Source organism: Silene latifolia, chromosome 5 (genome assembly GCF_048544455.1).
Source record: "Silene latifolia isolate original U9 population chromosome 5, ASM4854445v1, whole genome shotgun sequence".
In the NCBI taxonomy this organism is placed as follows: Eukaryota; Viridiplantae; Streptophyta; class Magnoliopsida; order Caryophyllales; family Caryophyllaceae; genus Silene; species Silene latifolia.
In genome coordinates, this window is record NC_133530.1 from 7,512,544 (window position 1) to 7,540,387 (window position 27,844).

Sequence of the window (27,844 nt, forward strand, 5' to 3'; positions counted from 1 at the left end):
GAAAGAGAAAAGGAGAATTATCATGTCCAAGAAGAATCATAGCCAAGGGGATGAATTTTCAAGACACAATTTGTCTACTTTATCTACAAGTAGATCTTTCTCCCATAAATTTCTACGTCCTCGTGACGCAAGTGTGTCTTGTTATAGGTACTCCTCCGAAGCTCAGTTTATAAAGAAGACAAAAGGAATGTCAGCGCAATTGGCCAGCTCCTCCGATCTCCCCCTTAAGAAGCATGTTTTGTTTGTCATGCCCATCCTTAGTTTAATTTCTTACTCCAATAATGTAATAATAAAAACGGACTCCGAGAGTCGAGTTAGTACTATGTAAGCTACTATCTTTACTGTTGCCAGAAAAAAAAAAAAAAAAAAAAAAAAAAACTTTATGTAATCATCCGTTTATCACCCGATCCATTCGTTTCATCCACGGATGATGGATGGGTAAATGACGGATGATAAGTTTCACGGATGATGGATGAACTCACCCAATCCGAATCCAATCCAGTGCCATCTCTATTGTGAGTCCAGTAGATCACCCTTCATGAACAACTCTAATAAATACCCAGAAAACACAGCATGTGGCGGAACATGCTATAAACCGAGACAGAGATTCGAGAATCATTCATCGCTGGGAAGTGCAATCCACAAGCCCACAACCCTGCTACAATGACGAACAATAATACTTTGTATATAGCAGGAAAATATGAAATGACTTGAAATAAGGGAGTATGAAGTACCAAAATATGGAGGGATATCTGTGGCTTCATTTATTCGAACATGGTAATAGGCGATCAGAATTCACAACTATTCTTAAATTGCGATTTAGAACCAAAGCAGAACATCAATTATGACAGTGAAAATCCTTCATGAAAGCCATCAGAAAGCATTGAATTTTAGTCATTCTTCATTTACAAATTTTATTAATGCTGAAAAGAAGTCGCTTTTAGAGAATTCTATGTTCTTTTTTATATAAACTACTCAGACAACTTAGTCCCACCCCAATGCTTCTTAGTCTATATATGAAAGGTGGCTTCTATATTCTATACATCAAAGCACTAACTCAATTTCAGTTGACTTTTACCTTGGCCTGTTAAGGTTGCGAGCTCTATCTACTCTTCAAGTCAACCACGATGACACTGATGTTGTCGGTGCTGTCTTTTCCCAGGGCAAGACACGTAAGAAGGGCTGCTACTCGAGCGCTTAGAGTGGGACATTCCTCGTCCAAACCAGTGCAAGCAGCATCCAACACATCATCAATGGCAATATTTGCTTCTTGAAGACCCTGTAAAGCTACCTTGCAAGCTCTGTGATTTGGTATGACGTCCCAAAACCCATCACTTGCAATGATTATGCACTCGTCTTCTGGATCTCGTCTTGTGATAGTTATCTCGGGTTCTGAAATCACAATAGGCTTCAGAAACTTGTCCCCTGCTAAAAGCAGACAAAATGAGAAAGTGATTCAGGTAAATATAATGAGCAAGATAAAGAATACAAAAACTTATATGAGACAGTCTTACATATGAGACTAACTCATTAACCCTATAATTGAATGAGAAGTACATAAAGGTTTTTGGTTGGTCTCACATCTCAGACTCGATGAATAAAGAACTAAACTTAACAAATGAAAGATGTCTCTGACGAGAAAAGTTAACTTGAACTTGTTTATACAATGAAGGGATCTCATCGGAAGATGTTCAGTACAGGAAAAGCCACCTGAATAGCAGATTGCACTTCCGTCCTATCATTCCGCATCTTTTCAGAGTCCTTTCAGAGTTTAGTTTCCATTTTATGTGAAGGACAAATAACAAGAGAGACGTACTATCGTTCACTTCATTACCCTTAATATCAGTGACATGCACATTCTCATCATCATCAGGTACATACGTGTACATACGTAACTGTCTCTCAACAGCAACAAACGAATCATTTGCTTTACACCAACCACAATCATTTACGTACTCTTTACAACAACAACAACAACAACAACATCCTTAGCGTCTACATTTTAATTTATTTTATCTTAGCGTCTACCCATCTCTCAGTTCATTTTAATTTATTTTATCTTAAACTCTAATAGTCCTATTATTATACTATCATAATGTTTATTTTTTTTCAGGTTATTACACTATCTCGAAATGATACCTTGATTAGGTTATGAGATAATACAGAAAAAAACCAAAGAATTGACCCCCTATTTGGTTTATATTTAGAAATGCCCTCTATCTCGTATAGATGACCTTTTTGATGAATTACAAGGTTATACTGTTTTCTCAAAAAAATGATATGCGTTCAGGAGAATAAAAACCAGAAGATATTAAAAAAACGCTTTCGTTATGGACACTGAGTTTTCGGTACTGCCTTTTGGACTCACTAATGCTCTTGTGGTTTTCATGGACCTTATGAACAGAGTATTTAGATCCTATGTGGATAAGTTTGTTATAATTTTTAGTGATGATATTCTTGTATACTCTAAGAATGAGAAAGAGCATGCTATAACCACTTGCGAGTAGTTTTGGAGACTTAAGGAAAGTTTAAGAAATGTGCATTTTGGTTAGGAGGTTAAAGAAGACTTCATTTATTATAGTTATGGGGTCCAAAGCCTTCTCCCACACATGCTTACAATAAAACAACCTCATATTCAAAATGACATAACAAGATTAGATACCGAAATAGTTATGGGGGTTTCTATAGGACACATGGTAGCCCTATAAGTAACACCAACTTTGAGTGACAATATAAAGAAAGAGCGAATGGATCCACAATTAGAGACAATTCAAAAGGATATACAAGTAGGAAACACAATAGGTTTCCTAGTCCAGAATGATGGATCACTTGGTTTCAAAAACGTTTGTGCACCCAATGTGGAAACCCTTGAGAAAAGAATCATGGATGAAGCCCACAATTTCCGATATTCAATTGATCATGGAGGGAATAAGATGTATAAGAACATACGACAGACTTTCTTAACCGCACACGGGATAAACATTGGGTAATTGTCGACCGATTGACCAACTTCGGCAACAAAGACTTCACGAATAATATTTATTCCAAGCCGAAATCAAATCGAGCTCGAAGTCAAATTTCAGTCCACCCAAGCTCGATCTGATTTCGGCTCGGTTACACATCGAGCCTTGAGTACCAGGTATCGTGTATTCGTGTCGGACACGTGTATAGAACTAGATATGAAGCATTGAAGTAACTTATGGTGAAGTTTACAAAGTGAGTGTAATCTTTATTAATATGGGATGTAATTATCATACTAATGATGATGAATTTAAGAAACGAAAATGCAAGCACCCAAGTTAAATATTTTTATAGCTGAAACCAGCCACATAAAGCCCCATTGCATTACCCTCTCCACACTGAGAAAATTTCAGAGAATGAGGAAGGTTGTGTATCAGAATCTAGGAGTGGTAAGAGACTTTGTGTACACTAGCGTCATATTCCCTCTGTTCTGGTCATTTGTTTGCCTTTGGTTTTGGCACAAAGACCAAGGAAATAGGAGGAGACCAATTATTGGATGATAAGTGGAACAAATTGGGTGTAGATGATCAAATTATCCATCAAAGGCATTCCCTAAATAGAATGGTATACAATTGATTGAGATACGCGAAAATGGAATAGGTAAACAAATGTCCAAGACGGAGGGAGTAATAGTTAGCGAGGGATACAACAAATATTACTGTTTCCTTAACATAACTGAAAACTAGAAGTAAATGTGCCATTATGAGCTCAACATTCGACACCATGTGAATATAGCTTAGGTATGCCATAGACTCGGGAAAGGATAAGCAGGTTTGCTTGTATGGTAACTATGCAGAACTTTCAGATGCCTCACGGCAGCAGAAACTTTTAAGTTAAAAGAGCTGATGAATATTAAATTGAACTTATGGCTAAATCGTAAGATCGTTCAAAATATAATTCTCACGAAAAATAGGAGAAGAGACCGTCAGGGAAAAAACTTCAGGTAATGCGTGTTATTCTCCTATCAACTAAGAATAAGATGTGCGCTTTTGGAAACAACTAAACTTAATGTTGTAGCACCAACACTAAAAAGCCTCATCTTCTAAGTTGACAAAGCATCCAAGTGGAGAAAATAACCTCTTGAACATGGCCTTGACAAAATTAAAAGAGCCCATATCTTTCACAAAGCCAAGCAATCTCGAACATTATACCCCCACCACAGCAACTATACGCGGGTGGAACCTATGATGTCCTGGTGAACATTTTAGTGTCAGTACCATGAAAATCATGGATTTTATAATTGCTTAGCACAGAATAATAGGGAAACTACACACGCACAAAATAGCCATCTAGCGTCCCAGGAGGCCAGGATCCTGTGGTTTGACAGAGATTCATGTACTGCCAAGGGAGACTCTCGCAAAACTGAACTCCTTTAATCACTGGTAGTCCTAATGAATAACGACAATCTATGTTTAGGAAAGACACATAAGCAGTATGTTGACAAGATAAGGCCACACGTCCAGCACGGTATTGAGAATGAGCAAATATGTGTTCTTGTCTACACAAGAACCTAAATCATAACTTTGCTGACCCGAATCATTTATAAGTACATAACAAATGGCCACAAAAGCATTAGCACTTGAAGAAAATAACACACAGGCACAAAAAAAACAAAAAAAACAAAAAAACAAAAAAAAACTTTACCTATAACACGGGACATTGCAAGTACCCCTTGAACACGAGCCCTGTCCAGATACATTACTCGTCCACCCGTAGCTTCAATTCTTGCAAGTTCATCAGGCCTATCCGGCTATCACCCCAAGGCAAATTATTGATTAGTTATTTGTAATTCCACAAATTCTTGCATAAGAGAATTGACAGGTGCAAATTAATGTGTCTCTCAAATATCTCAAGTTTTCAATATAATCATGGTTATCAAGCCAAAATATGTAGTAAAGATTCTAGACAGAGTGGATCCATCAAATGAAGCATGCAGCTGGGGAAAGAAGATGATGCAGCCCTGATAACTTTTTCTGCTTTTCCTAAACTTGATAAAACTATATATGATCCCTGATGTTGAGCATTCTAGACTTCATGTAACATACAAATGATACCAAGTATTGTGAATAGGGTCTTATTGATAATAACATCATCAGCCTACATGTACCTAAAGGGAGAGATAACTAAGTTTGGTGACAGAAACAACGGTACGAGCAACCAAGATTTTGATTCCTGGGAAAAAAAGGTCTGCCAAACTGCCTAATTATTCTGTGGTTGACGAAAACAGAGACATTGTGCAATCTTCAATATCAGACTGAATACGATATACACATCTTGTCCTTGAATGTTAGATATCCCCAAGAAGGTAAAATCTGTTGTGACAATCTAACCTTTACTTGACTGCCAGTAATCCTTCAATGTATTAACGACCACTAAACTATGTTTGCCAACTGAATCTAAAACTTAGAAAGTCAAGTAACGAATAGATCTCAGTCTTCAAAACTGTTACAGGGTATTTCCATTTCTAGCTACTCGGAGTGAACAATATACACCACGTTCATAGGTGTATCCACCATTAATTAACTCAAGAAAGGGTTGAATAAATCACAACTTGCGATTGAACCTTTCCTTCCTTACGACTTCTCAAAAGTAGGGAATCATAAGGCTCACGCATAAATGGGGAGTTAATTCAGTGACACACTAGCTTGCTTATGACTGGAAATATTGCTTTGAACCCTCAAATTGAATTCCAAACTAGCGCTAGCAGCCACCCTGCCACCCTCCCAAACATTGAGATCACCAAAGGTAAACAATACTTCGTAGCTGTTACTCCCTCCCTCTCTTTGGATTCAAATCACTTTCCATTTTTGGTTCACTGGATTCATACCATTTCCTCAAATAGCAAAAGTACGGCGACCAATGTAAGGAAGAACTAGTTATAAACCCGCTTATCTACATCCAAAGCTATTGAATCTTTAATGAGGTTGCAATATTGATTCTTTTTTTCTGGTTCAAATAAGCGCACTATGTCGCTGGTAAGAGTCGAACCCCAAACCTCACGACTGGAGTTAGAGAGCTCTTACCACTTCATGGGGGTAAATAATTACTCTCATTCCAAACAAAGAAAAAGTACCTTACATATTACTCCTCTATTCATTCCTCCCCTTTTACCCTCAATCCAAGCAAGCTCTTAATGGTGACTCCAATAACGACCTTTTCTATTTATGTGGAAGATTTCTCATTGACCTAGATTCCTAGAACTTCGGGGTAGCTTTAGATTCTTTTGTTTGTTAATAAACTAAAAAATAAATAAAATAAATCTCAATATGAATCCACAAGTGGAAGACTTAAATAGAAATACCTTTTTTCTTGTTTCGCATCGTCAGTGTTCTCGTAGACAATTTTGTGCGGATGAGGGTGATTCATTCTTCTGCTTATATGAGTGTTGACACCAAGGATGGCACGTGTATTCAACCTTCTAGTTGGGATAAAACCGCCATTGCTAAAACACTCTTTTAGAAAACGAATCATCTCTTAAACGGTCAAGTTCCCACATACTCATGCATATGCTCAACTCCGCTTTTTTTGTTTACAAGGGCATGAATTGATCTTATCTTGCCTTATTAGCTTCTTAAATTGCCACTAGAATATATTCAAAAAACGAGAAGACGGATAGTTGAATGATAGTCTTGTTCTAGTCTTGTTCATTTGCCTTTTAAATTTCAAACCTTTGAATTAATACTGCACAATGATTACACCTTATGAAGGGAATCCCGTGGATTCCGTGATGCCGTATTCCTTCAACTCTCTTCCACCAAAATTTCTTGCTTGTAAGGAAATTTGCCTTGCTCATGACTTCTTCCACAATGGTGAGATCTCATCAAAACTTCAATATCCTTTATAGGCACAAAAACTTTTGCGTCACTATAACTCCTCTTAATCATTGAAAATAATTCAACACCGCATTCTTCAGCCCATCCCATTCTTTCACATGACTTAGAAAGATGGCTCCAAGTGTCTAACTCTTTTCCTTCAGAGCTAAACTAATTTTGCTACGGCGAATTCATAAAATATTTAGTTTTAGCAAGACTGCAAGATCTATCTACTTGCTTGGTGTAATAGATGTTGGGCAGTTCAAGGAGGGACTAGGGAGAACATTTGTCCTTAATGTCATACATCCTGTCTTGAAATTGTAAGATCAAGAGAAAGACCAACATAACATGTCTCTGAAATAACATTGTGATTCTGCTACACAATACGAACAGTATAATGGAAAATTTCGTTCACAAGACCTTTGAACGATCTAAAACGTTCCTTGATGCTATCTATGTTTGCCATGGATTTCCCATCTTTCTCGAGCTGGACTTCATTCTTGAACTAGCGTTGATCACAATCTTTATTGCCACCATATTTAGACTTTTATTGCCATTGAAGTGGCGATTATCATCGTATAAAGTCAGTTTAGATCATTCCATCTTTCCGTCACTCCCCTTTCCCCAAGTTAAGCATCAAGCCATAGGAAAACACATTTACTACTAAACAACTAATGAAGCAAAAATCGTCCGATTTTAAACATAAACAAGACAGCATTCAGCTAAATCGATAACAAAATCAAAAGATCATCGCCCTTCCCCTGCAACATCAGCATACAAAACAATGGCAAGTGTGTGATTACGACAATACTCGTAAACAGCACACTGCAAGAGATTCCTCTCAAGTACTATCCATCAAATATCCCAAACAATAGAAGTAGTAAATATTAATTTCACAGGACATATCTTCACAACATCAAATCACATTTTAAAACAAAGTAATAGAGTATACAATAAACAGCTAGCCAAGCATCTTCCAACACAGTCAATTCATCAAAACCCTAAGAAAATCGCAACTTTCAAATCAATCGAACAAACAACGCACAAATTAGGCAAAATCTACAATCAAAATCGACAAAACAATGACAAACCTTGTGTTCAGCAGAAAGCGGGAAATCACGACCACCACCACCACGACAAAGCACAGCGCGCGAATCGCCACAATTAGCGACGATGATCTTATCAGAAGTGACGATGGCGGCGGTCGCGGTGGATCCAACGGTGGAGGTGCCGCAATCGTAACCGTGGAGTTTTTCTTTGCATAGTGTTGACACCTGTTCAAATTCGTCACTTTTGTGCCTAAAACCAATACATAAGGATCGACAATTATGTGATAGCCTCTTCAAAAAGACCGCTTATGACCTTCTCTTTCAGTTGCTCTTATTTTAATTGATTGTGAGAGATTTCTTAGAAAAGATATCAGTAATGAGATTTGTGCCGTTTCATAAATCTCTACTGCTTATAACGATCATAAGCTTGACCAAGAAGAGTCGTTTGTGTATGTTAAGGGGAGCAAAGTATAATGGAAGGACCTAAAATATGCCTTTAGATTGCTTTAAGGACCTGAAATTTATCTGCGAGGCTTTAAGGACCTCTGTTAAGTTATGCCGCTAACTTTTATGCTTTCCGTCTACTGTCTATACAAATAGCAAACCTCAACAATTTAAGATTAATTAACTTAGTGGGCTCAATCCACCCCTATTTCCCGATCCTCTTCATTTATTTTCTCTACATTTTCTCTCGCAAACTTATTTAATAATATTCTCCTCTATACTTTATTAACCCTTTATTTTTTATGTATAAATCGTAAACCGTTCGATATTGATCAGATATAATCTGGACTGTTGATAGGTAATGACCTCTCCATTTCTTTTTAGGAAATGGAGAGGATTTTGACTCCAATTAATGGGAAATGGATCCTCTCCATTTCCTTTATCTCAATTTCCTCTCACAATCTATTTAAATAGTAATTACCCCTTCATTCTCATTTCTCCTTTATTTTTATGCGTAAATTTATAACCGTTAGATGTTGCCAAAATACGATCCGTACCATTCATAGAAACTTACCTCTCCATTTCTTTTTAGGAAATGGAGAGAAATTGGGCTCCAATTAATGTACAAGTAAAATTGGTGATAGTTTTTCACCAAATAACTAAAATGATTTTTTGTATAGATTATTGATGAAAACAAAATAGTTAGTAAAATGAGATTTGATGAGACATCAACAAATTTTTATATTTTTAAATCAATAATGATAGTAAAGATAATTTAAATTTATTTTTACAGAGAAATTTAGGTCTTTTTTAAATTATTTTACAATAAAATGTTGTAAAATCATTTTCAAATTATTTTGATGCCCTTAACACCAAAATATGCGTATTAGTAGAAATTATTTTAGTGGAATTAAGTCTCCTAATGAGACAATCTCATATGTCATTTGATTATGACTTTCTTTGTATTACGAGACAAATCAAAAGAAACGTTAATAACTAAGTAACTAACCAAAAAGAAAAAATAACCACTTCTAATAATATAAGAGGTCCCACGAGTTCCAAACTCGTCATACTTTTTTTTCAAATCGCAGTACTCGGAAAGATGATCGATTTGAAAAAAAAAAATCTCCACTTTCCGAGTTCGTAAACACGAGTTATGGCCTCTTTAAGTTTTCCGGTTCAAAAATTTGGTTATTTTGTGCAAAGTGACCAACTTCAAGAGTACCGCGTGAATTATCCGTAAATTTTAATTTGTGAAAAAAATTTTACTTAGTGAAATTAACATTAAAAAGAAATATTCAACCCACTTAGAGGAAATTAATGAAAACACAAATTCTCACCTTGGACGGATACTATCCGTCTAAAGCTATAGATGGATAATATCTCTCTCACAAAATAAGAGCATCCACAATGGTAAGCTAGTTGCTAGTTGCTACTAGCTTACTTTTGCCACATAAGATTTTCAAGCTAGAATATTTTTAAGCTACAAATTACTACAATGGTAAGCTACTAGCTTAGTGTCGTGGCTTAAATACACCATATGTCAAATACCTTCTACAACACTATTTTAATTAATACATTTACTTATTTTACCTATAAAATAAAAATTAAAAATATTTAAATGTTGTTTTAATTGGTAGATTTTTTCTTGTGGGCCCATTTGAGCTACTAGCTCCATGGAGCTAGTGTAACGCCCCCGAAAAGCAGACAGGCAGCTCAAAATAGCTCTTTTTATTAACAACAGACAGCAGCGGAATATAGGGCGTCACCGCCGTATTTCCCATTCGGAAAATACAAGGCTTAAACAAAAGTAAAGATAAATACACTTTTTAAAGATAAAAACTCATAACTCTATAACGTATTCATCCTATTAGGTCATCTGAAAATCCTCACACTTGACCTTCCCCCTTACTTGTACCTGAAAAAGAATGAAAGTAATTGAATCGACCAACCACAAAGCCGAGTATGACTCGGTCACCTCCACCGGCCCTATTTACCTCCATTTTAATATTTATACTTCTTCCTGGTCGAACAAGGACTAAAAATAGGTCACATGAACACAATCGAATAATTATTAAATAAACATGCATAACCTGTCATTTTATCATAATATGCAAAATATAGATTACCGGTCTACTATTATCGAAATGAGACACATTACGGAGTAAAAACTCCCGGCTAAGCCCTCCTCCATGTACACAGGATCCCGTGTCTAAGACCCGTGTAAACCCCCTGGCATTTTTACCAGTAATAATCAGAACCGTAGTTCACATGAGGCTGTGCCCCCTTCCATGTACATAGGTCAAATTTGTAATGTTGTCCCCCTCCCGTAATCGTATCCCGAATGCTACAATTAGCCAATAGTACATTATAACAGAAGTATTAACATGACAGTCATATGTTCAGATAAAGACAGTTAATATATCATGTGAGTAACATAGTGATAATATAACATTTTATGGTCGATAATACTATACAATAATCACAATATTATTACTTATTTCTACGATAAAGGGTCCCAAAATCATACCTTATAATTATCAAGGGAACCTAGTTATTAGAAATAATAGTGAATAGTACAAAGTAATATTTCTATGCATGTAACTTGCGTGAAATTTATATGAATGAGGAATGAGGGGTGGTGGCCTTTATATAGTGCATATAGTCGGTTAATAGAGAATAAGATAAGAATTAATGATGATGATAACTATTATAATGTAATGCTTATCTTATAATAAATATCTAATATTATTACTTAGCTATTAAGTAAACTATATATATTAACATTATTATAATAAGACGAAAGTTGGTCGAGTTAACTCGGGTTACTACATATACAACCATACTGATAAAATCTAGTGTAGTCGGATATTTGTCTATACGGGCAATAATAATAGTCATATGATCTATATTATTTAATATTAGTTTTTTTTTTTCGGGTTATTACATTCTATCCTCCTTAAAATAAGTTTCGTCCCGAAACTTGAAATAGAAATAGGAAAAGTTAAAACTTCGTTTTCTCAAAATTTAATAGAGTTTAAGAATTTACTTTAATAAAATACTTTCAATCACATTTATGAAATTAATAGAAAGCAAAATTAATAAAAAGCAAACGTCTTATATAATGGAACGCAAGAATTCATGTCGCGAACAAAAATTCGAGTAATCCAATTCAAAGACAAACTCAATTAATGTGTTAGTAGGTGCTGAACCTGTTATTAGATATCTTTAATAACAAGTAATAACATCCCAATAACCGGACAAAGGTAAAGAAAACAAAAATTGAAATTTCATTTCAAAGTTTTAGTAAAGGTAAAATTTTTTTTTAAAATATACAACATAAAATTTTGAAAATATACCAATGACTAACTGGAACAAATTTGAACTTTTCTAATACGAGAAATAGCTTGAGTATAAAAACTTCGAAATTTTCAAAACCATATTAAGATATAATGAGTGGAAAGAAAGAGTAAAATCTTAAAGGTAAAATGTCCCGAAACTTTCTTAACGTATAGCACGCAAATAAATATGCATATATCTCATAAGACTCGCAAGTAGCAACTTCATGCAAATATGTAATGTACGCAGAAGAAAAACAATTAGAACACCCAAACTATACATTATTAAAGCAATAAAAGAATTAGTAAACAAATCACTTAAACAAGTAATCCGAGACACTTTATATCTACCCCTCTCTTTTAGTCGGTTTCTATGTATGTGTTTATTACGAGTTTTATACTAGACCCAAGAATCTATTACCCTGTTAGACGTATGGCCGAAGGCTCAACACGCGGTCGCAAGGTTGCTCTGATACCATTTTGTAACGCCCCCGAAAAGCAGACAGGCAGCTCAAAATAGCTCTTTTTATTAACAAATGCATGTTAGCCGGAATATAGGGGCGTCACCGCCGTATTTCCCATTCGGAAAATACAAGGCTTAAACAAAAGTAAAGATAAATACACTTTTTAAAGATAAAAACTCATAACTCTATAACGTATTCATCCTATTAGGTCATCTGAAAATCCTCACACTTGACCTTCCCCCTTACTTGTACCTGAAAAAGAATGAAAGTAACGGAATCACCAACCACAGTCGAGTATGACTCCGGTCACCTCCACCGGCCCTATTTACCTCCATTTTAATATTTATACTTCTTCCTGGTCGAACAAGGACTAAAAATAGGTCACATGAACACAATCGAATAATTATTAAATAAACATGCATAACCTGTCATTTTATCATAATATGCAAAATATAGATTACCGGTCTACTATTACTGAAATGAGACACATTACGGAGTAAAAACTCCCCGGGCTAAGCCCTCCTCCATGTACACAGGATCCCAGGTCTAAGACCCGTGTAAACCCCCTGGCATTTTTACCAGTAATAATCGAACCGTAGTTCACATGAGGTCGTGCCCCTTCCATGTACATAGGTCAAATTTGTAATGTTGTCCCCTTCCCGTAATCGTATCCCGAATGCTACAATTGGCCAATAGTACATTATAATGAAGTATTAACATGACGGAGTCATATGTTCGGATAAAGACAAGTTAATATATCATGTGAGTAACATAGTGATAATATAACATTTTATGGTCGATAATACTATACAATAATCACAATATTATTACTTATTTCTACGATAAAGGGTCCCAAAATCATACCTTATAATTATCAAGGGAACCTAGTTATTAGAAATAATAGTGAATAGTACAAAGTAATATTTCTATGCATGTAACTTGCGTGAAATTTATATGAATGAGGAATGAGGGGTGGTGGCCTTTATATAGTGCATATAGTCGGTTAATAGAGAATAAGATAAGAATTAATGATGATGATAACTATTATAATGTAATGCTTATCTTATAATAAATATCTAATATTATTACTTAGCTATTAAGTAAACTATATATATTAACATTATTATAATAAGACGAAAGTTGGTCGAGTTAACTCGGGTTACTACATATACAACCATACTGATAAAATCTAGTGTAGTCGGATATTTGTCTATACGGGCAATAATAATAGTCATATGATCTATATTATTTAATATTAGTTTTTTTTTTTTCGGGTTATTACATTCTATCCTCCTTAAAATAAGTTTCGTCCCGAAACTTGAAATAGAAATAGGAAAAGTTAAAACTTCGTTTTCTCAAAATTTAATAGAGTTTAAGAATTTACTTTAATAAAATACTTTCAATCACATTTATGAAATTAATAGAAAGCAAAATTAATAAAAAGCAAACGTCTTATATAATGGAACGCAAGAATTCATGTCGCGAACAAAAATTCGAGTAATCCAATTCAAAGACAAACTCAATTAATGTGTTAGTAGGTGCTGAACCTGTTATTAGATATCTTTAATAACAAGTAATAACATCCCAATAACCGGACAAAGGTAAAGAAAACAAAAATTGAAATTTCATTTCAAAGTTTTAGTAAAGGTAAAATTTTTTTTTAAAATATACAACATAAAATTTTGAAAATATACCAATGACTAACTGGAACAAATTTGAACTTTTCTAATACGAGAAATAGCTTGAGTATAAAAACTTCGAAATTTTCAAAACCATATTAAGATATAATGAGTGGAAAGAAAGAGTAAAATCTTAAAGGTAAAATGTCCCGAAACTTTCTTAACGTATAGCACGCAAATAAATATGCATATATCTCATAAGACTCGCAAGTAGCAACTTCATGCAAATATGTAATGTACGCAGAAGAAAAACAATTAGAACACCCAAACTATACATTATTAAAGCAATAAAAGAATTAGTAAACAAATCACTTAAACAAGTAATCCGAGACACTTTATATCTACCCCTCTCTTTTAGTCGGTTTCTATGTATGTGTTTATTACGAGTTTTATACTAGACCCAAGAATCTATTACCCTGTTAGACGTATGGCCGAAGGCTCAACACGCGGTCGCAAGGTTGCTCTGATACCATTTTGTAACGCCCCCGAAAAGCAGACAGGCAGCTCAAAATAGCTCTTTTTATTAACAACAGACAGCAGCGGAATATAGGGCGTCACCGCCGTATTTCCCATTCGGAAAATACAAGGCTTAAACAAAAGTAAAGATAAATACACTTTTTAAAGATAAAAACTCATAACTCTATAACGTATTCATCCTATTAGGTCATCTGAAAATCCTCACACTTGACCTTCCCCCTTACTTGTACCTGAAAAAGAATGAAAGTAACGGAATCAGCCAACCACAGGCTGAGTATGACTCCGGTCACCTCCACCGGCCCTATTTACCTCCATTTTAATATTTATACTTCTTCCTGGTCGAACAAGGACTAAAAATAGGTCACATGAACACAATCGAATAATTATTAAATAAACATGCATAACCTGTCATTTTATCATAATATGCAAAATATAGATTACCGGTCTACTATTACTGAAATGAGACACATTACGGAGTAAAAACTCCCCGGGCTAAGCCCTCCTCCATGTACACAGGATCCCAGGTCTAAGACCCGTGTAAACCCCCTGGCATTTTTACAAAGAATAATCGTAACCGTAGTTCACATGAGGCTGTGCCCCCTTCCATGTACATAGGTCAAATTTGTAATGTTGTCCCCCTCCCGTAATCGTATCCCGAATGCTACAATTGGCCAATAGTACATTATAACAGAAGTATTAACATGACAGTCATATGTTCAGATAAAGACAGTTAATATATCATGTGAGTAACATAGTGATAATATAACATTTTATGGTCGATAATACTATACAATAATCACAATATTATTACTTATTTTTACGATAAAGGGTCCCAAAATCATACCTTATAATTATCAAGGGAACCTAGTTATTAGAAATAATAGTGAATAGTACAAAGTAATATTTCTATGCATGTAACTTGCGTGAAATTTATATGAATGAGGAATGAGGGGTGGTGGCCTTTATATAGTGCATATAGTCGGTTAATAGAGAATAAGATAAGAATTAATGATGATGATAACTATTATAATGTAATGCTTATCTTATAATAAATATCTAATATTATTACTTAGCTATTAAGTAAACTATATATATTAACATTATTATAATAAGACGAAAGTTAGTCGAGTTAACTCGGGTTACTACATATACAACCATACTGATAAAATCTAGTGTAGTCGGATATTTGTCTATACGGGCAATAATAATAGTCATATGATCTATATTATTTAATATTAGTTTTTTTTTTCGGGTTATTACAGCTAGTAGCTCAATTTAAGCTAGTACATGTAAAGTGCTCCAATGGTTAAGCAAGTAGCTTGAAAACTTTTTTATTTGCAAGCAAGTCCTTTTGCTTAACCATTGGAGATGCTCTAAGAGTGGATAGTGCAAGTGGATGGGAAATGAATACCTCACATACCCTCCTACTTGCATTTTAAGAGGCCACTATCCGTTTATAACTTTAGACGGATAGTATCGTCTAGAATGAAACTGATTGTTAAGCCAAAGTTCTTGCGTGAATCATATTCAACGTGGTAACTTCATTAGCTTTAAACTTTTAACGGAATTTTTGACGGACTTTTATCTCGGGTCCTCAAAGCTCTCAAAAATTAGTTGGAATCCTTATAGCTACTAAAGTGCATAATTCAGGTCCTCACAGTGTAGTAAACTCATGTTAAGGGTGTTAAGAGGGACTAGACTTGGAAATAACTTTATTACCGGACTCCCAACTTTAAAGACAAAATTGATGTGAGTGGGATACATTTTGATGTAGGTGTTAAATCGAGTTTTCAAAATTTGTCATTTTAAAATCAATAATAATAATATTAATAATAATAATAATAATAATAATAATATTTTGCAAGTGAAAAAATGTGAGTGAATTGATACTCAAAGATAACCTTTAGCTCATGTCGTCATTCACAAGTGCGGTTAATAGGTTTAAGTAGCTAGGTTATGGAAAAAGTTAAGGTGGAAACTCAATTGTCTGAAATTAACCTTGGGTTAAAACCAAATCATTAATATGAAACGGATAGTTAATGGAGTGAAAAGAAATGACAAAAGATCTATCTTTATCTTTAGTTTATAGACTAATAGAATATAGATATACCAACATATTTTTTGTTTGAATAGGTCGTTTTTTATTAATTGGTCTTTTTCATTTCTATCCCTCCCTAATCCGATTCGGATGAGATTTATGGGTTGAACACTTGAACAAAAGATCCGGTAGAGATTCACCTAAGTCATAACTCTAACTACTACATTTCACCCTTAAGGATATCCTTCTCCATTTCTCTATTTGATTGATCAAATGGTAAAATTTCACGCAATGGATAATGAGCTGAGCCTAAAATAGTACAGTAAGAGGATTATACATCTGATGTACTACCTCCAATTCTATAGTTTCTGAGCATTATAATAAAGTTTTTGAGTTTTGTTTTAAAGTTTCTGAGTTTCACTATGAAGTTTCTGAGTTTATTCACTTAAATATTAAACTCTAAAAAATTACAATAAAAGTAAAAAACATTACATATAAGTTTAGTTAAATTTTAGTTTTGACGGAAAAATATTAAAATCTAACTTATAAACTTTAATATGCTCAAAAAAAAATAAACATATGCTCAAAAACAAATAAAGTTTGAGATAATAAGCTCAAAAAAAATCCATATATGCTCAAAAAACAAAAAAGTTGGAGGTAGTACATCCGATGTATGTTCCTTTTTCTCAAAATAGTACTACATTAAGGGGGTGTTTGGTTGGGAGGTTTGGAATGGAATGGAATGAATTCCAATCATTCTAGTATTTGGTTGGGGCATTTTGGAATGGAGTCAGAATCCATCAGGATTCTCATCCCACCCCAACCCCTTGGAATCCCATATCCACTTCCTCCCTATGGATTCAATCTTCATCCCTTTATGTTTATTTTTCTAATGAACCAAACATGTTTTGAAAGGTATGGAATTGGAATCCCATACTTCTATGGTTTCTCATTCCAATCCATTTCATTCCTAAGTAGTGAACCAAACGACCCCTAAATGGAACGGGAGTAATAAAAATGGGATGCTAACTCTTTTTTTAATATAAAATTTGTCGCAATTATTGTATAAAGTCGTTACACATATAAGTTAATAATTCATTTATAAAATACATTTTTATAAGGACAAAATTAATCATGATGAAAGTAAATTTAAACCAAGTTTATGGCAAACAAGTTAACATGACCACAATAATAATGAGTGTACTGTACTCGTATATGATGTTTATTGTACATATATAATAATCGCATTTAAGTTTTTGGTAGAACATTACTTTGTATATAATGGAATTTGTCTTCATTTGTAAAGCATAAATGATTTGCTCACTCAAAAAAGACATTTACTCATATTTGCATACAACTTTCCATTGAAACCAACTCCGTCGAACATTTAAATTTAATACGGAGTACTATGTAAACAGGCATAAACAAGTTGATATCTTAAATCACTGATAAAATGGGTTAAATACATAAATGAGAAAAAAAAATGTACAATTCGCTTTATACTTAGTACGGATATAGTCGTCTAAAAGAAGATCAACTAATTATGAAATAAATAAAATTTTTCAGCAGGATTTTATCCATCACTAGACACAAGTCACAACTTCAAAGTCATAAATTTAGGGCAGCCCTAAATTCACGGACTAAACTTACTGGGACACTAGATTTATTTGTTATGTGATTATTTTACCTTTCAGTTTCCACAATCAGTCCAAATGGTGATAGAGGTATTTTCACAAATCCAGTGGTTAAGGCAATTTCACCCGTACATTTATGGGTACCCTAAATTTATACACCCTATTTATTACCATCATTTAAGTATTTAACGGGCTACATCAACTACAATAAGTCCGTAACCAAATGAGTTTGGTGTGGTGGTTGCTCACCTCATCCCTTAACCATGAGGTCAGGGGTTCGATCTCAGCCTATGGGAATGGAGCAAACTCTCTCAGCCTATGGGAATGGAGCAAACTCTTTGGTCAACCGTTTACCTCTTCGTGAGAGCACGCGCGGCGAGAGGATTATACACTGTTGTCGACGATGGACACCCCGGTTTACAAAAAAAAAAACTACAATAAGTCCGTAAAATGAGTTCTCACATGGGTAACCAAATAATTTTTAGAAATTCCCATAAATTAGCGAAAGGAGTTTGTTCCCCATGATTTTCTATTTCATGTGAATTTGCACTCAATTCATGGACTATAGAACCAGTTGTAAATGTTGTATGGTGTAAAATTTGAGCTTTTTGATAAAATATCCGAGCTTTATGTTAAAAGAATATGAGCTTTATTAGAAAGTATTGAGCTCATTCATTTACACATTAAAAACATAACTTTGAATTAGCTCAAAAAGAATACATATAAGCTCAGATTCTTATACCTTGGTTGTACAATGCTGGTACAACTGCATGTATAATCCTAATTGTGATTTGCACTTCTCGCATCAATCAAACGACCCCTTAGATGGTATGAGAAATGAGATACTCCGATCAAAACGTAAAATATACTCCCTGATCCAAAAATGGTGAGCTCAAGTGTTTAAAAATTCATTAGTTTATTTCCTAGTTTAGTTATCTCCTTATCTCAGTTTTAGGAAGTTTACTTATTTCTATTTTCTGTTATTTCTTTCCTAAAATTAATTTCTTATTGTACAAGAATAATATCTCCTAAAGATACTACGGTTAGATGATTGTAAGCCTATATAAGACATAGGGCAAGCTGCGTTTTAAACATTGAATATTGAATAAGAAAAAGAAACAGAATTGCGGTTGCAATTGTGCTATTCGGATCGACGCGTTTCGTTCCAACCCTAGTTCTTGTTTGACGCGTTTTCAAACATTAACTAGATCAACTAGCAATAGGTCTTGCGAAATTGATCGCCATTGAACTATCTATATATAGGTCTATATCGGTCAAATATCCTTTTTCATTATTGTTCGTTATTCTTTGAAACCGCTTCCGCGCAAAATTTCGTATCACTCCCTCTGTTCCCGGTCATTTGTTTAGTTATTTCTTTTATCAGTGTCTTATTCATTTATTTACCTTTCTACATAACATATTGTCCACTTATTACTCAATAACATCACCCACAAATGATCTCATCCCTTCTCCTTAAATTAGATAAAGGTTTTCACCCCTTAAACTGCCTTGCCCAAAAATTTAGGATTAACAGGAACTGTTGATAAGCTGAAAATCATTTGAAATCTATCTTCCTCGATATTTATTTTCTCGCTTTTATTTCATGTTTTATATAAAAGTATTTTAATTAAAAGTAAATAAATAATTGAGACGAGAAGTAAAAAGTAGGGATATTCTACATGGTACCCCTCAATTTTTTGACTTTCTACATGGTACCCTACACTTTTTAAAACATATATGGTACCCCTAATTGTTGTCATTATCACTAAGTGTACCCCTAAACTTTATTTTTTGTCAATTAAACTATTAAGTGATTACTTGGACGCGTAACCAAGTTTGTCATTTGATGGATATTGAGCCTAATATAGTCCTTATGTCATAAGATAATAAATGACAAGCTTGGTTATACGTCAAAATCATCACTTAATGCCTAAAACTGAGTTTAATTGACGAAAAATAAAGTTTAGGGGTACACTTAGTGATAATGACAACAATTAGGGTACTCGGTATGTTTTAAAAAGTGTAGGGCTACCATGTAGAAAATCGAAAAATTAGGGATATTAGGTAGAATATCTCTAAAAAGTATGAGAATATGAAATACTATACATGGGAGCCGCCGTGACCATCATAAACAGCGAAGAAATGCACAGGATGAAATTGAGCAATCTTGGGACGACATAAATCCATACAAACCATCACCGTATCTTCCATCACTCTCATTCGACCTGCTATCGACACCATCCCCCACACACTGGTGCCACCACCACTCTTTCCGCCACTGGCCTCTCACATTTCCTCCGTCTCCTGCTCTCCATCCTCCGCTGTCGCCGTTCCCTACACTTTTCCGGTGTAATATCACTACTATTGGGGACGTTATGCTCGCTCTTTAATTCGCTTAACATGTTTTTCATGTCTGATCACAAATACTTGTGTAAGACGGACAGTTCTAACGCAAATGAGTAGTAACGTAAACACAAATGACTAATGAGTAGTAACGTAGTACACTAGTACTAAGTGTAATGTTATATGAGTATGTTTTTAAAATTCATACGTTTTTTTTGTTAATTAATTAATATAAATATAAATGAAGGGGATCTTTTTAAGGTGGTGTAAGAAGGAAGAGTGCAACGTGGAAGATATTAGTATTTGCGTGGTGGAATAAAGTGAAGGAAAGAAATTGAAAAACAAATTAGTAAAATAAGAAAATAATTCCAGGTGTATAAATAAGAGAAAGTTGGGAAATAAGGAAAAAGAGTGTGGGCAAAATCTTCGAGTGTTTGTGCTTGGCCGTTCGGCCCTTATTTCCACGAACCAATTTAATGTGCATTTTTTTTATGTTCTAGCGGCGTAGAAAAGATTTATATTAAGAAAAATGATAAATACAATTTAATGGATTGTATTTATCATTATCTTTATATTAAAAGGCGAAAAATTTAAGCGTTGACAAATGAGTTATGGTATACCAGTAAGGAAAATGAGATAGCGACACCAAATGTTACTCAAGTCAGTAACACCGAGGGTATTTCGGTAAAATTTATCCATTGTTTAAACTTTTCCATTTAAAAAAAGAGATTCATTAAAAAGGGTAAAAATGGAAATTTAACTTGCTTTTGAGATGAAGTTTGTTAAAAGCACAGGCATACGAAAGTTTGTTAAAAGCACAAGCATACGGAAGTTTGTTAAAAGCACATGCATACGATAATGGGAAACAATTCATCTTCGCTAGCAAAGTAGAGAGAAAGTTAATGACAAAAATTTAGGTTTAATTTATAGACTAATAAAATACAGATATAATGTAACGCACCGATTTTAAAAGAGCAAATATAAATACGAAGGGGTGTACAAACAGTACCATTATCTTATTAAGTAGCCGAAACTTACACAACGATAAGAAGAAAACCTATTTTACAGAGACGTTACTGTCGTATTTTCCCTACAAAAATACAAGGCTACCTATAAAACGACAACAGTCTTAGGATTATAACTTGCCATTTTCTTAAAGAACTTAGCACTTTCTTCCTCGTTATTGGAATTGTTGTTGTTTCTTAGCGCCTCGGCCATGATTGCCGCAAAATTATTCAAATCAGATTGCTCATTAAAGGCGGGTCGGTTAATATCGATATTGTTAAACTGAGCCATCCTATTAGACACAATAAAGAGTAAGTTGTCATGCTTCTAGTTATTATAAACAAGCTACTTATATACATACATATATCACATTATTATATTACACATTATTCTACATTTACATCTACATATACATATTTATATACATTCCTAAAAGAAATAATTTTACCTGTCACCTGCTACCTACTAGAGTCGGGTGACTACTATGCATTACAAGACCAGTAATACTACTACTACTACTATCAGTTCTAAACCACTCTCACACCATATATTATATTATTTATACACAATTTTCCATTTCCACGGTTCCTCACTCACTAAGCTTCCTAATCACTGCTTTCAGGGGTACCGACTTCTTCCGATTCTTCCTTTTCTTCTTCTTCTTCCTCAATATCTGATCCACCCTCTTCCTCAAGTTGGTCATTATTCACATTGTCATCCCCTTCATTACCCTCGTTATTGTTCACAGGTTCATCTTCCTCATTATCGGATACATATATTACCCTCTCTCTTTCAAGAGTGATAAGCTCTCAGGCTAGAGCCTCAAAGGTAGAGAACCAGATATCATAAAAAACTCCTCGATGCAAATACTTCGAGTGACTAGGGATTCCATTTATTATCAAGTCATTATATCTATCCCTGAAATATTTCCACGGAGGGAAATTGGGTAAAGTTTTGATCAGACAATCTGCCTTAAATGTATATGGTTCACTCATCCGATATTCGGGAAACAAAGTATTGTGTTTAGTCTAAGCGGTTCTCAGTTGTGCTACGTGAACGGACACTTTCTCCGCTGGATGAGTGAACCATTTAAGGCAGATTGTCTGCTTAAAACTTTACCAAATTTGAAGGATAATGTTATTCATATTATTATTACTATTCTTACTGTGTTTTGTTTACATATGTGATACTAATGATATTTTAATAATGTTATATGTTTTAGAAGACAAAATGGTACTACCTCCTCCTTATGGTTTTGCCATGGATCCAGCGGAGAAAGTGTTCGTTCACGTAGCACGACTGAGAACCGCTTTGACTGAACACAATACTTTGTTTCCCGAATATCGGATGAGTGAACCATTTAAGGCATATTGTCTGATCAAAACTTTACCTAATTTTCCTCCGTTGAAAAATTTCAGGGATAGATATAATGACTTGATAATAAATGGAATCTTTAATCACTCGACGTATTTGCACCGAGGAGCTTTTTATGATATCTGGTTCCCTACCTTTGAGGCTCTAGCCTGGGAGCTTATCACTGTTGAAATAGAGAGGGTAATATATGTATCCGATAATGAGGAAGATGAACCCGTGAACAATAACGAGGGTAATGAAGGGGATGATAATGTGAATAATGACCAACTTGAGGAAGAGGGTGGCTCAGATATTGAGGAAGAAGAAGAAGAGGAAGAACTGATAGTAGTAGTATTACTGGTCTTAATAATGCATAGTAGTCATCCGTACATCTTTTCCATTTTTTTCCCTCTCCGTTTCGTTCCAACAGTCTAGATGAGTAGATTCCATCTGAAAATGGTCAAATGGTAAGAATTTTACTCAATAGATGATGAGATGATGTTAAATCATGTAAATGAGCCTGTGCCTTACCCGAATGGAGGAGACACGGACCACTCAACAACACAAGGGAGGTTCCATCTTAAAACCAATTGGTTATAGGAGGAGTAGCCCCCTTGGTTATAAAGTGGTACAATCTCTCTTTCTCCTTCAATGTGGGATCTCCCCCCACACATGTGAGGCCCATTTAAATCAGACTAGAGCCATCAACGGATGGAATTTTCTCCGACTGCAAACAAGCTCAGACTGGGCCAAATAAGAGGTACACAAAGCCTCGGCTCCAGCTGGCAAACAATGGCCCAGTTAATCATCATACTCAGGTCTTTAGCCATGGACTCTGATACCATGTTAAATCATGTAAATGGGCCTAGGCCTTACCCGAATGGAGGAGGGACAGACCACTCAACAACACAAGGGAGGTTCCATCCTAAAACCAATTGGTTATAGGAGGAGTAGCCCCTTGGTTATAAAGTGATACAATCTCTCTTTGCTTTCTCCTTCAATGTGGGATACTCACATGTGGGTTAATATAAGATTCTTCAGAGATGAAAGTAAAATAGTATATTAAATGAAACGGAAATAAAATAATGAGGATCATAACTCTTTTTTATAGTATAAAAATTGTCGCAATTATTGTATAAAATCGTTATACATATACTCCATATAATAATTGATTTATAACACACATTTTATGACATAGGCGAGGACTTTTTATCTGTAAATACATTAAAAGGACAAATTTAATTATGACGAAAGTAAATTTAGACCTAGTTTATGGCAAACTAGTTAACATCTCCCCAAAAATGGAACTTATCACCACCATTTGTGAAGATGATATGCTCACTCAAAAATGACATTTATTATTTGCGTTCAACTTTCTAAGGGTATGAAACTAAGACTTATAAGAGTATGTACAATAAAAAGGATTTACCCTCCTTTTAGCACTCTCTCATCTAAGAGGAGGTCCTCTCTATTATAGAGCAAGATGGATCATCCTCTTAGATAGATGAAGTACTCCATTTCCTCTAAAATTAGAGGAAGAAGAACTTTGCCCCTTGTGTCAACCAGCCAATTACATTTTTCCATTTTTAATATTTATATTTTATTTTTTCCTTTTAATAGAAGTTAAAATATAATTAAAATGGTAGAGGATGAATAAAAGGATCATCTCTATTGCACTAAAATATATAACAAGAGGATTGATGACCATAGTGGAAATGAATGTGGGTCGTAGAAAAAATGATGTGTTAAAAAATGAGAGGGTATAAGAAAAAATAATAGGATGGTAATGTACTCTCTATTGTATATCCTCTAAACACGTTTTTTCCATTGAAATCAACTCTGTCGAACACTTAAATTAAATTCAGAGTACTATGTAAATACATAAATGAGATAAAAAGCATGTCGTCTAATAAATTTCAATAAATTCTCATCTTATCCACCAATATAAGATAATACTTCTATATGATCTATTTTACACTTAAAACGAATAGAGTCGTCTTAAAAAAGATCGACTGATATAGGCTATGAAGTAACGAAAATTTTTCAACAGGATACTTATTACGTCATTTAACATGTTCCATCAACTACGATATGTCCGTTATATGACATAGATGGTAAGAGATACTCCGATCAAAACGTTAAATATTCGGAGTAGCACCATTATTGATAACGCTCAAAAACATATGAACTCGGTTCTGTTAGAGCAATAGCAATAGAAGAACTCTACCTAAAGTTCTTATCTTGCCATGTCACATTTCATTAATTTCAATGTTTAAGAACTTATATTCACAATAGATGACATTTTTATAAAGTTCTTAAATGGAAAATAGTAAATATGTAATTGGTATTCACAATTTTCAAAGTCGTTTTTATTGGTCCCCAAATTTCCATGTATAATCAACCAATTTCTTATTTTAGAACTTAATTCTTAAAATTAAGAACAGTCTTATAGTTGCAATAGAACTTTTTATTTTGGGTTATTATTAATAACCCCAAGAATAAGAACCACTATTGCTATTGCTCTTAGTTTATTTGTTTATCTATTTTCACATTTGGTAAAAATACTTCCTCCATTCTTATATGATGTACCCATTTTATTAAAATACTCCACTCATATATTCAACAAATGGGTATATCATATAAAAACGGAGGAAGTATATTTTAATTAAAGATAAACAAATGAACGAAACATATAAGAAAAAGGTAGGGGATATAGAGTATTATACATGGGAGCCGCCGTGACCATCATAGACAGCAAAGAAATGCACAGGATGAAATTGAGCAATCTCGGGATGACATAAATCCATACAAACCATCACCGTATCTTCCATTACTCTCATTCGACCCGCTATCGACACCATCCCCCCCACCGGCGCAACCACCACTCTTTCCGGCGTAATATTACTGTTGGGGACGATATGTTCGCTCTTTAATTCGCATAACATGTTTGATCACAAATACTTGTGTGAGACGGTGGGATGAAACATTACATTAGTATGTTTTTAAAATATGAGTTTTATAAAATATTAATTAATATAAATGAAGGAGATCTTTTTAAGGTAGTTAAGCGAGGTGCAAGAAGGGAGAGTGCAACGTGGATGGTCTTAGTATTTGCGTAGTGGAATAAAGTGAAGGAAAGAAATTGAAAAACAAATTAGTAAAATAAGAAAAATTATCCAGGTGTATAAATAGGAGAAGAATGGGAAGGAAACAAGGAAGAAGAGGTGGGCATACAAAATCTTCCAACAATTGAATCCTGTGGGAAAATCTTCCCTTTTGTTTGTGGACACGGTATTAAGGCGAGTAATAAAATAAGAGTAAAAGAGGGGTGTGTGGGGGGATTTGGTGATATGAGAAAGGTATGAATAATTAGGAGTTAAATAAGGAATTGTGGGGCCAAAACATTAAGGAAAGTAATAAAATATGGGTAAAAGAGTTGGGTGTGGTTTGGTGATAGGAGGAAGGGATGAATAAAATAAGAGTAAAAGTTTCCGAAATAAAAAAGGGGAAGAAAACCTGAATAATCCGTTTCAGAAAATATGGAAGAAAATAGTGAATAAGAGGGAGTAATATTTATTAAAAAAATGTATCCATTAAAAGCAAGTTGGTTTGGTGGCTAAAAAGCAGGGAGTCTTTTCTAAACGTTGGGAGTTCAATCCACATAGTATGCATTTTTTTTCCTATATTTCCTTTTTATAAGTGTTCTTTTTCATATTTTTGCAAGTTTTTCCGTTTATCTTTTTAGTTTTCTCATTTATTTTTCCTTTCCACTCCTATGCGAAATTTGGGTATTCTTTTGATATCTGACCATATAAATTACTCTATTCATTTTATTTTATTATCCCCTCCCTATAAATGTATAAAACTATTGTCTTCCTTTTTAATTGAGTATAGAAAATATGTTATCATGCAATATTATTCGTTGATAATAATCTACTATCATCTTCGTTACAAAATTGCGTTCATATTTTTTTTAACTCAAGTGGATATTTTATCACTTTTAACATTGTCTTTGTATAATGAACATAATAAAAAAACGTGAAAAAAGTACCAAGTCAAAACTCGAACCCCATTATTAAAATCCTAGAAACGCCACTGGTTAGACCTATATTTTCACGTACCAATTTAATGCATTACTTTCTGAGTTCAGACAGTTAGTTAAACCATATACTCCGTAGTATTTCTTTACCTAATGGTCAGCTTGTTTACATTAATTAATAGTGTAGGATCAGTCCCTATAAACCCTAGTTTTTCCTTACACAATGTGCTTTATGTTCCTTTTTTTCAAATCAATCTCTTGTCTATTAGTAAATTGAACAAACAGCTTAGTTCCAATGTTAGTTTTACCCCTGACCTATGTTATTTGCAGGACTCTTCCGAGAGGCTCTTGGTCCTCGGTAGAAATCATAATGACCTATACCTACTGCAAGTCAATTCCTCACAACGACCTAGTTCTAATTCTAATAAGGATAACACAAATTCTCATTGAAGACATGACATATCCGTCACAAGCTGAAGACGGATACCATTTTACCTCACAATGTACCCACTTTTTCTCTCTCTGCAACACTATTCATGTGGTCCCTTTTTTCCACTAACCCATTTTGTTACCATTTTATCTCACAAAATATCCGTCACAAATGGTAACCCGTCACAAGGGAGACCAATTGTAAGGATAATTGTAATAAAAGTAGTAATAATGCTGTAGTTAATTCAGTTCCTGGTGTTTCTAGTGATACTTGGCATCATAGTTAGTTTAGGACACTTACCTTTCTACAAGTTGAAACAACTACAAGTTTTTAATCCGAGTAATGTGAATCAAACTGAATTGGAATCTTGTTCAATATGTGCCAAAGTTAGACAAAATAAGGCCCTGTTCTATCTGGCTTTTTAGAACTGAATTGAGCTGAACGGAACTGAATGGAGCTGAACTGAGCTAAACTGAACTTAACTGAATAGAGCCGAGCTGAACTGAACTGAATAGAGCTGAACTGAACTAAGCTGATTAAGACTGAATTGAACTGAAATAATATTAAAATTAATACTAAATATAATAATAATAATAATATTTTTTTTTATTATTATAGAGTTTTTTTATAACTTATACCTTGAATAACTCACTTTTTAAAATCTTATACCGAAGATAACTTTCTTTCAAATTTTATACCTAAAATAATATTTTTTCTA

General features: G+C 34.2%; 1 protein-coding gene and 1 long non-coding RNA gene across 2 annotated transcripts in view; both read right to left on the minus strand.

Annotated features, from left to right (window-relative positions):
- LOC141656591 (uncharacterized) overlaps positions 1–27,844 on the minus strand; it is a 67,334-nt gene that overhangs the window by 28,853 nt on the left and 10,637 nt on the right. The gene's annotated exons all lie outside the window — the stretch shown is intronic.
- Positions 819–21,595, minus strand: LOC141657906 (protein phosphatase 2C 37-like). The gene is made up of 4 exons (XM_074465302.1): positions 21,446–21,595; positions 7,925–8,173; positions 4,666–4,771; positions 819–1,425 (listed from the first exon to the last, which is right to left on the minus strand). Exons 1-4 carry the CDS (start codon positions 21,593–21,595, stop codon positions 1,103–1,105), a joined length of 828 nt encoding a protein of 275 aa, XP_074321403.1. The 3' UTR covers positions 819–1,102.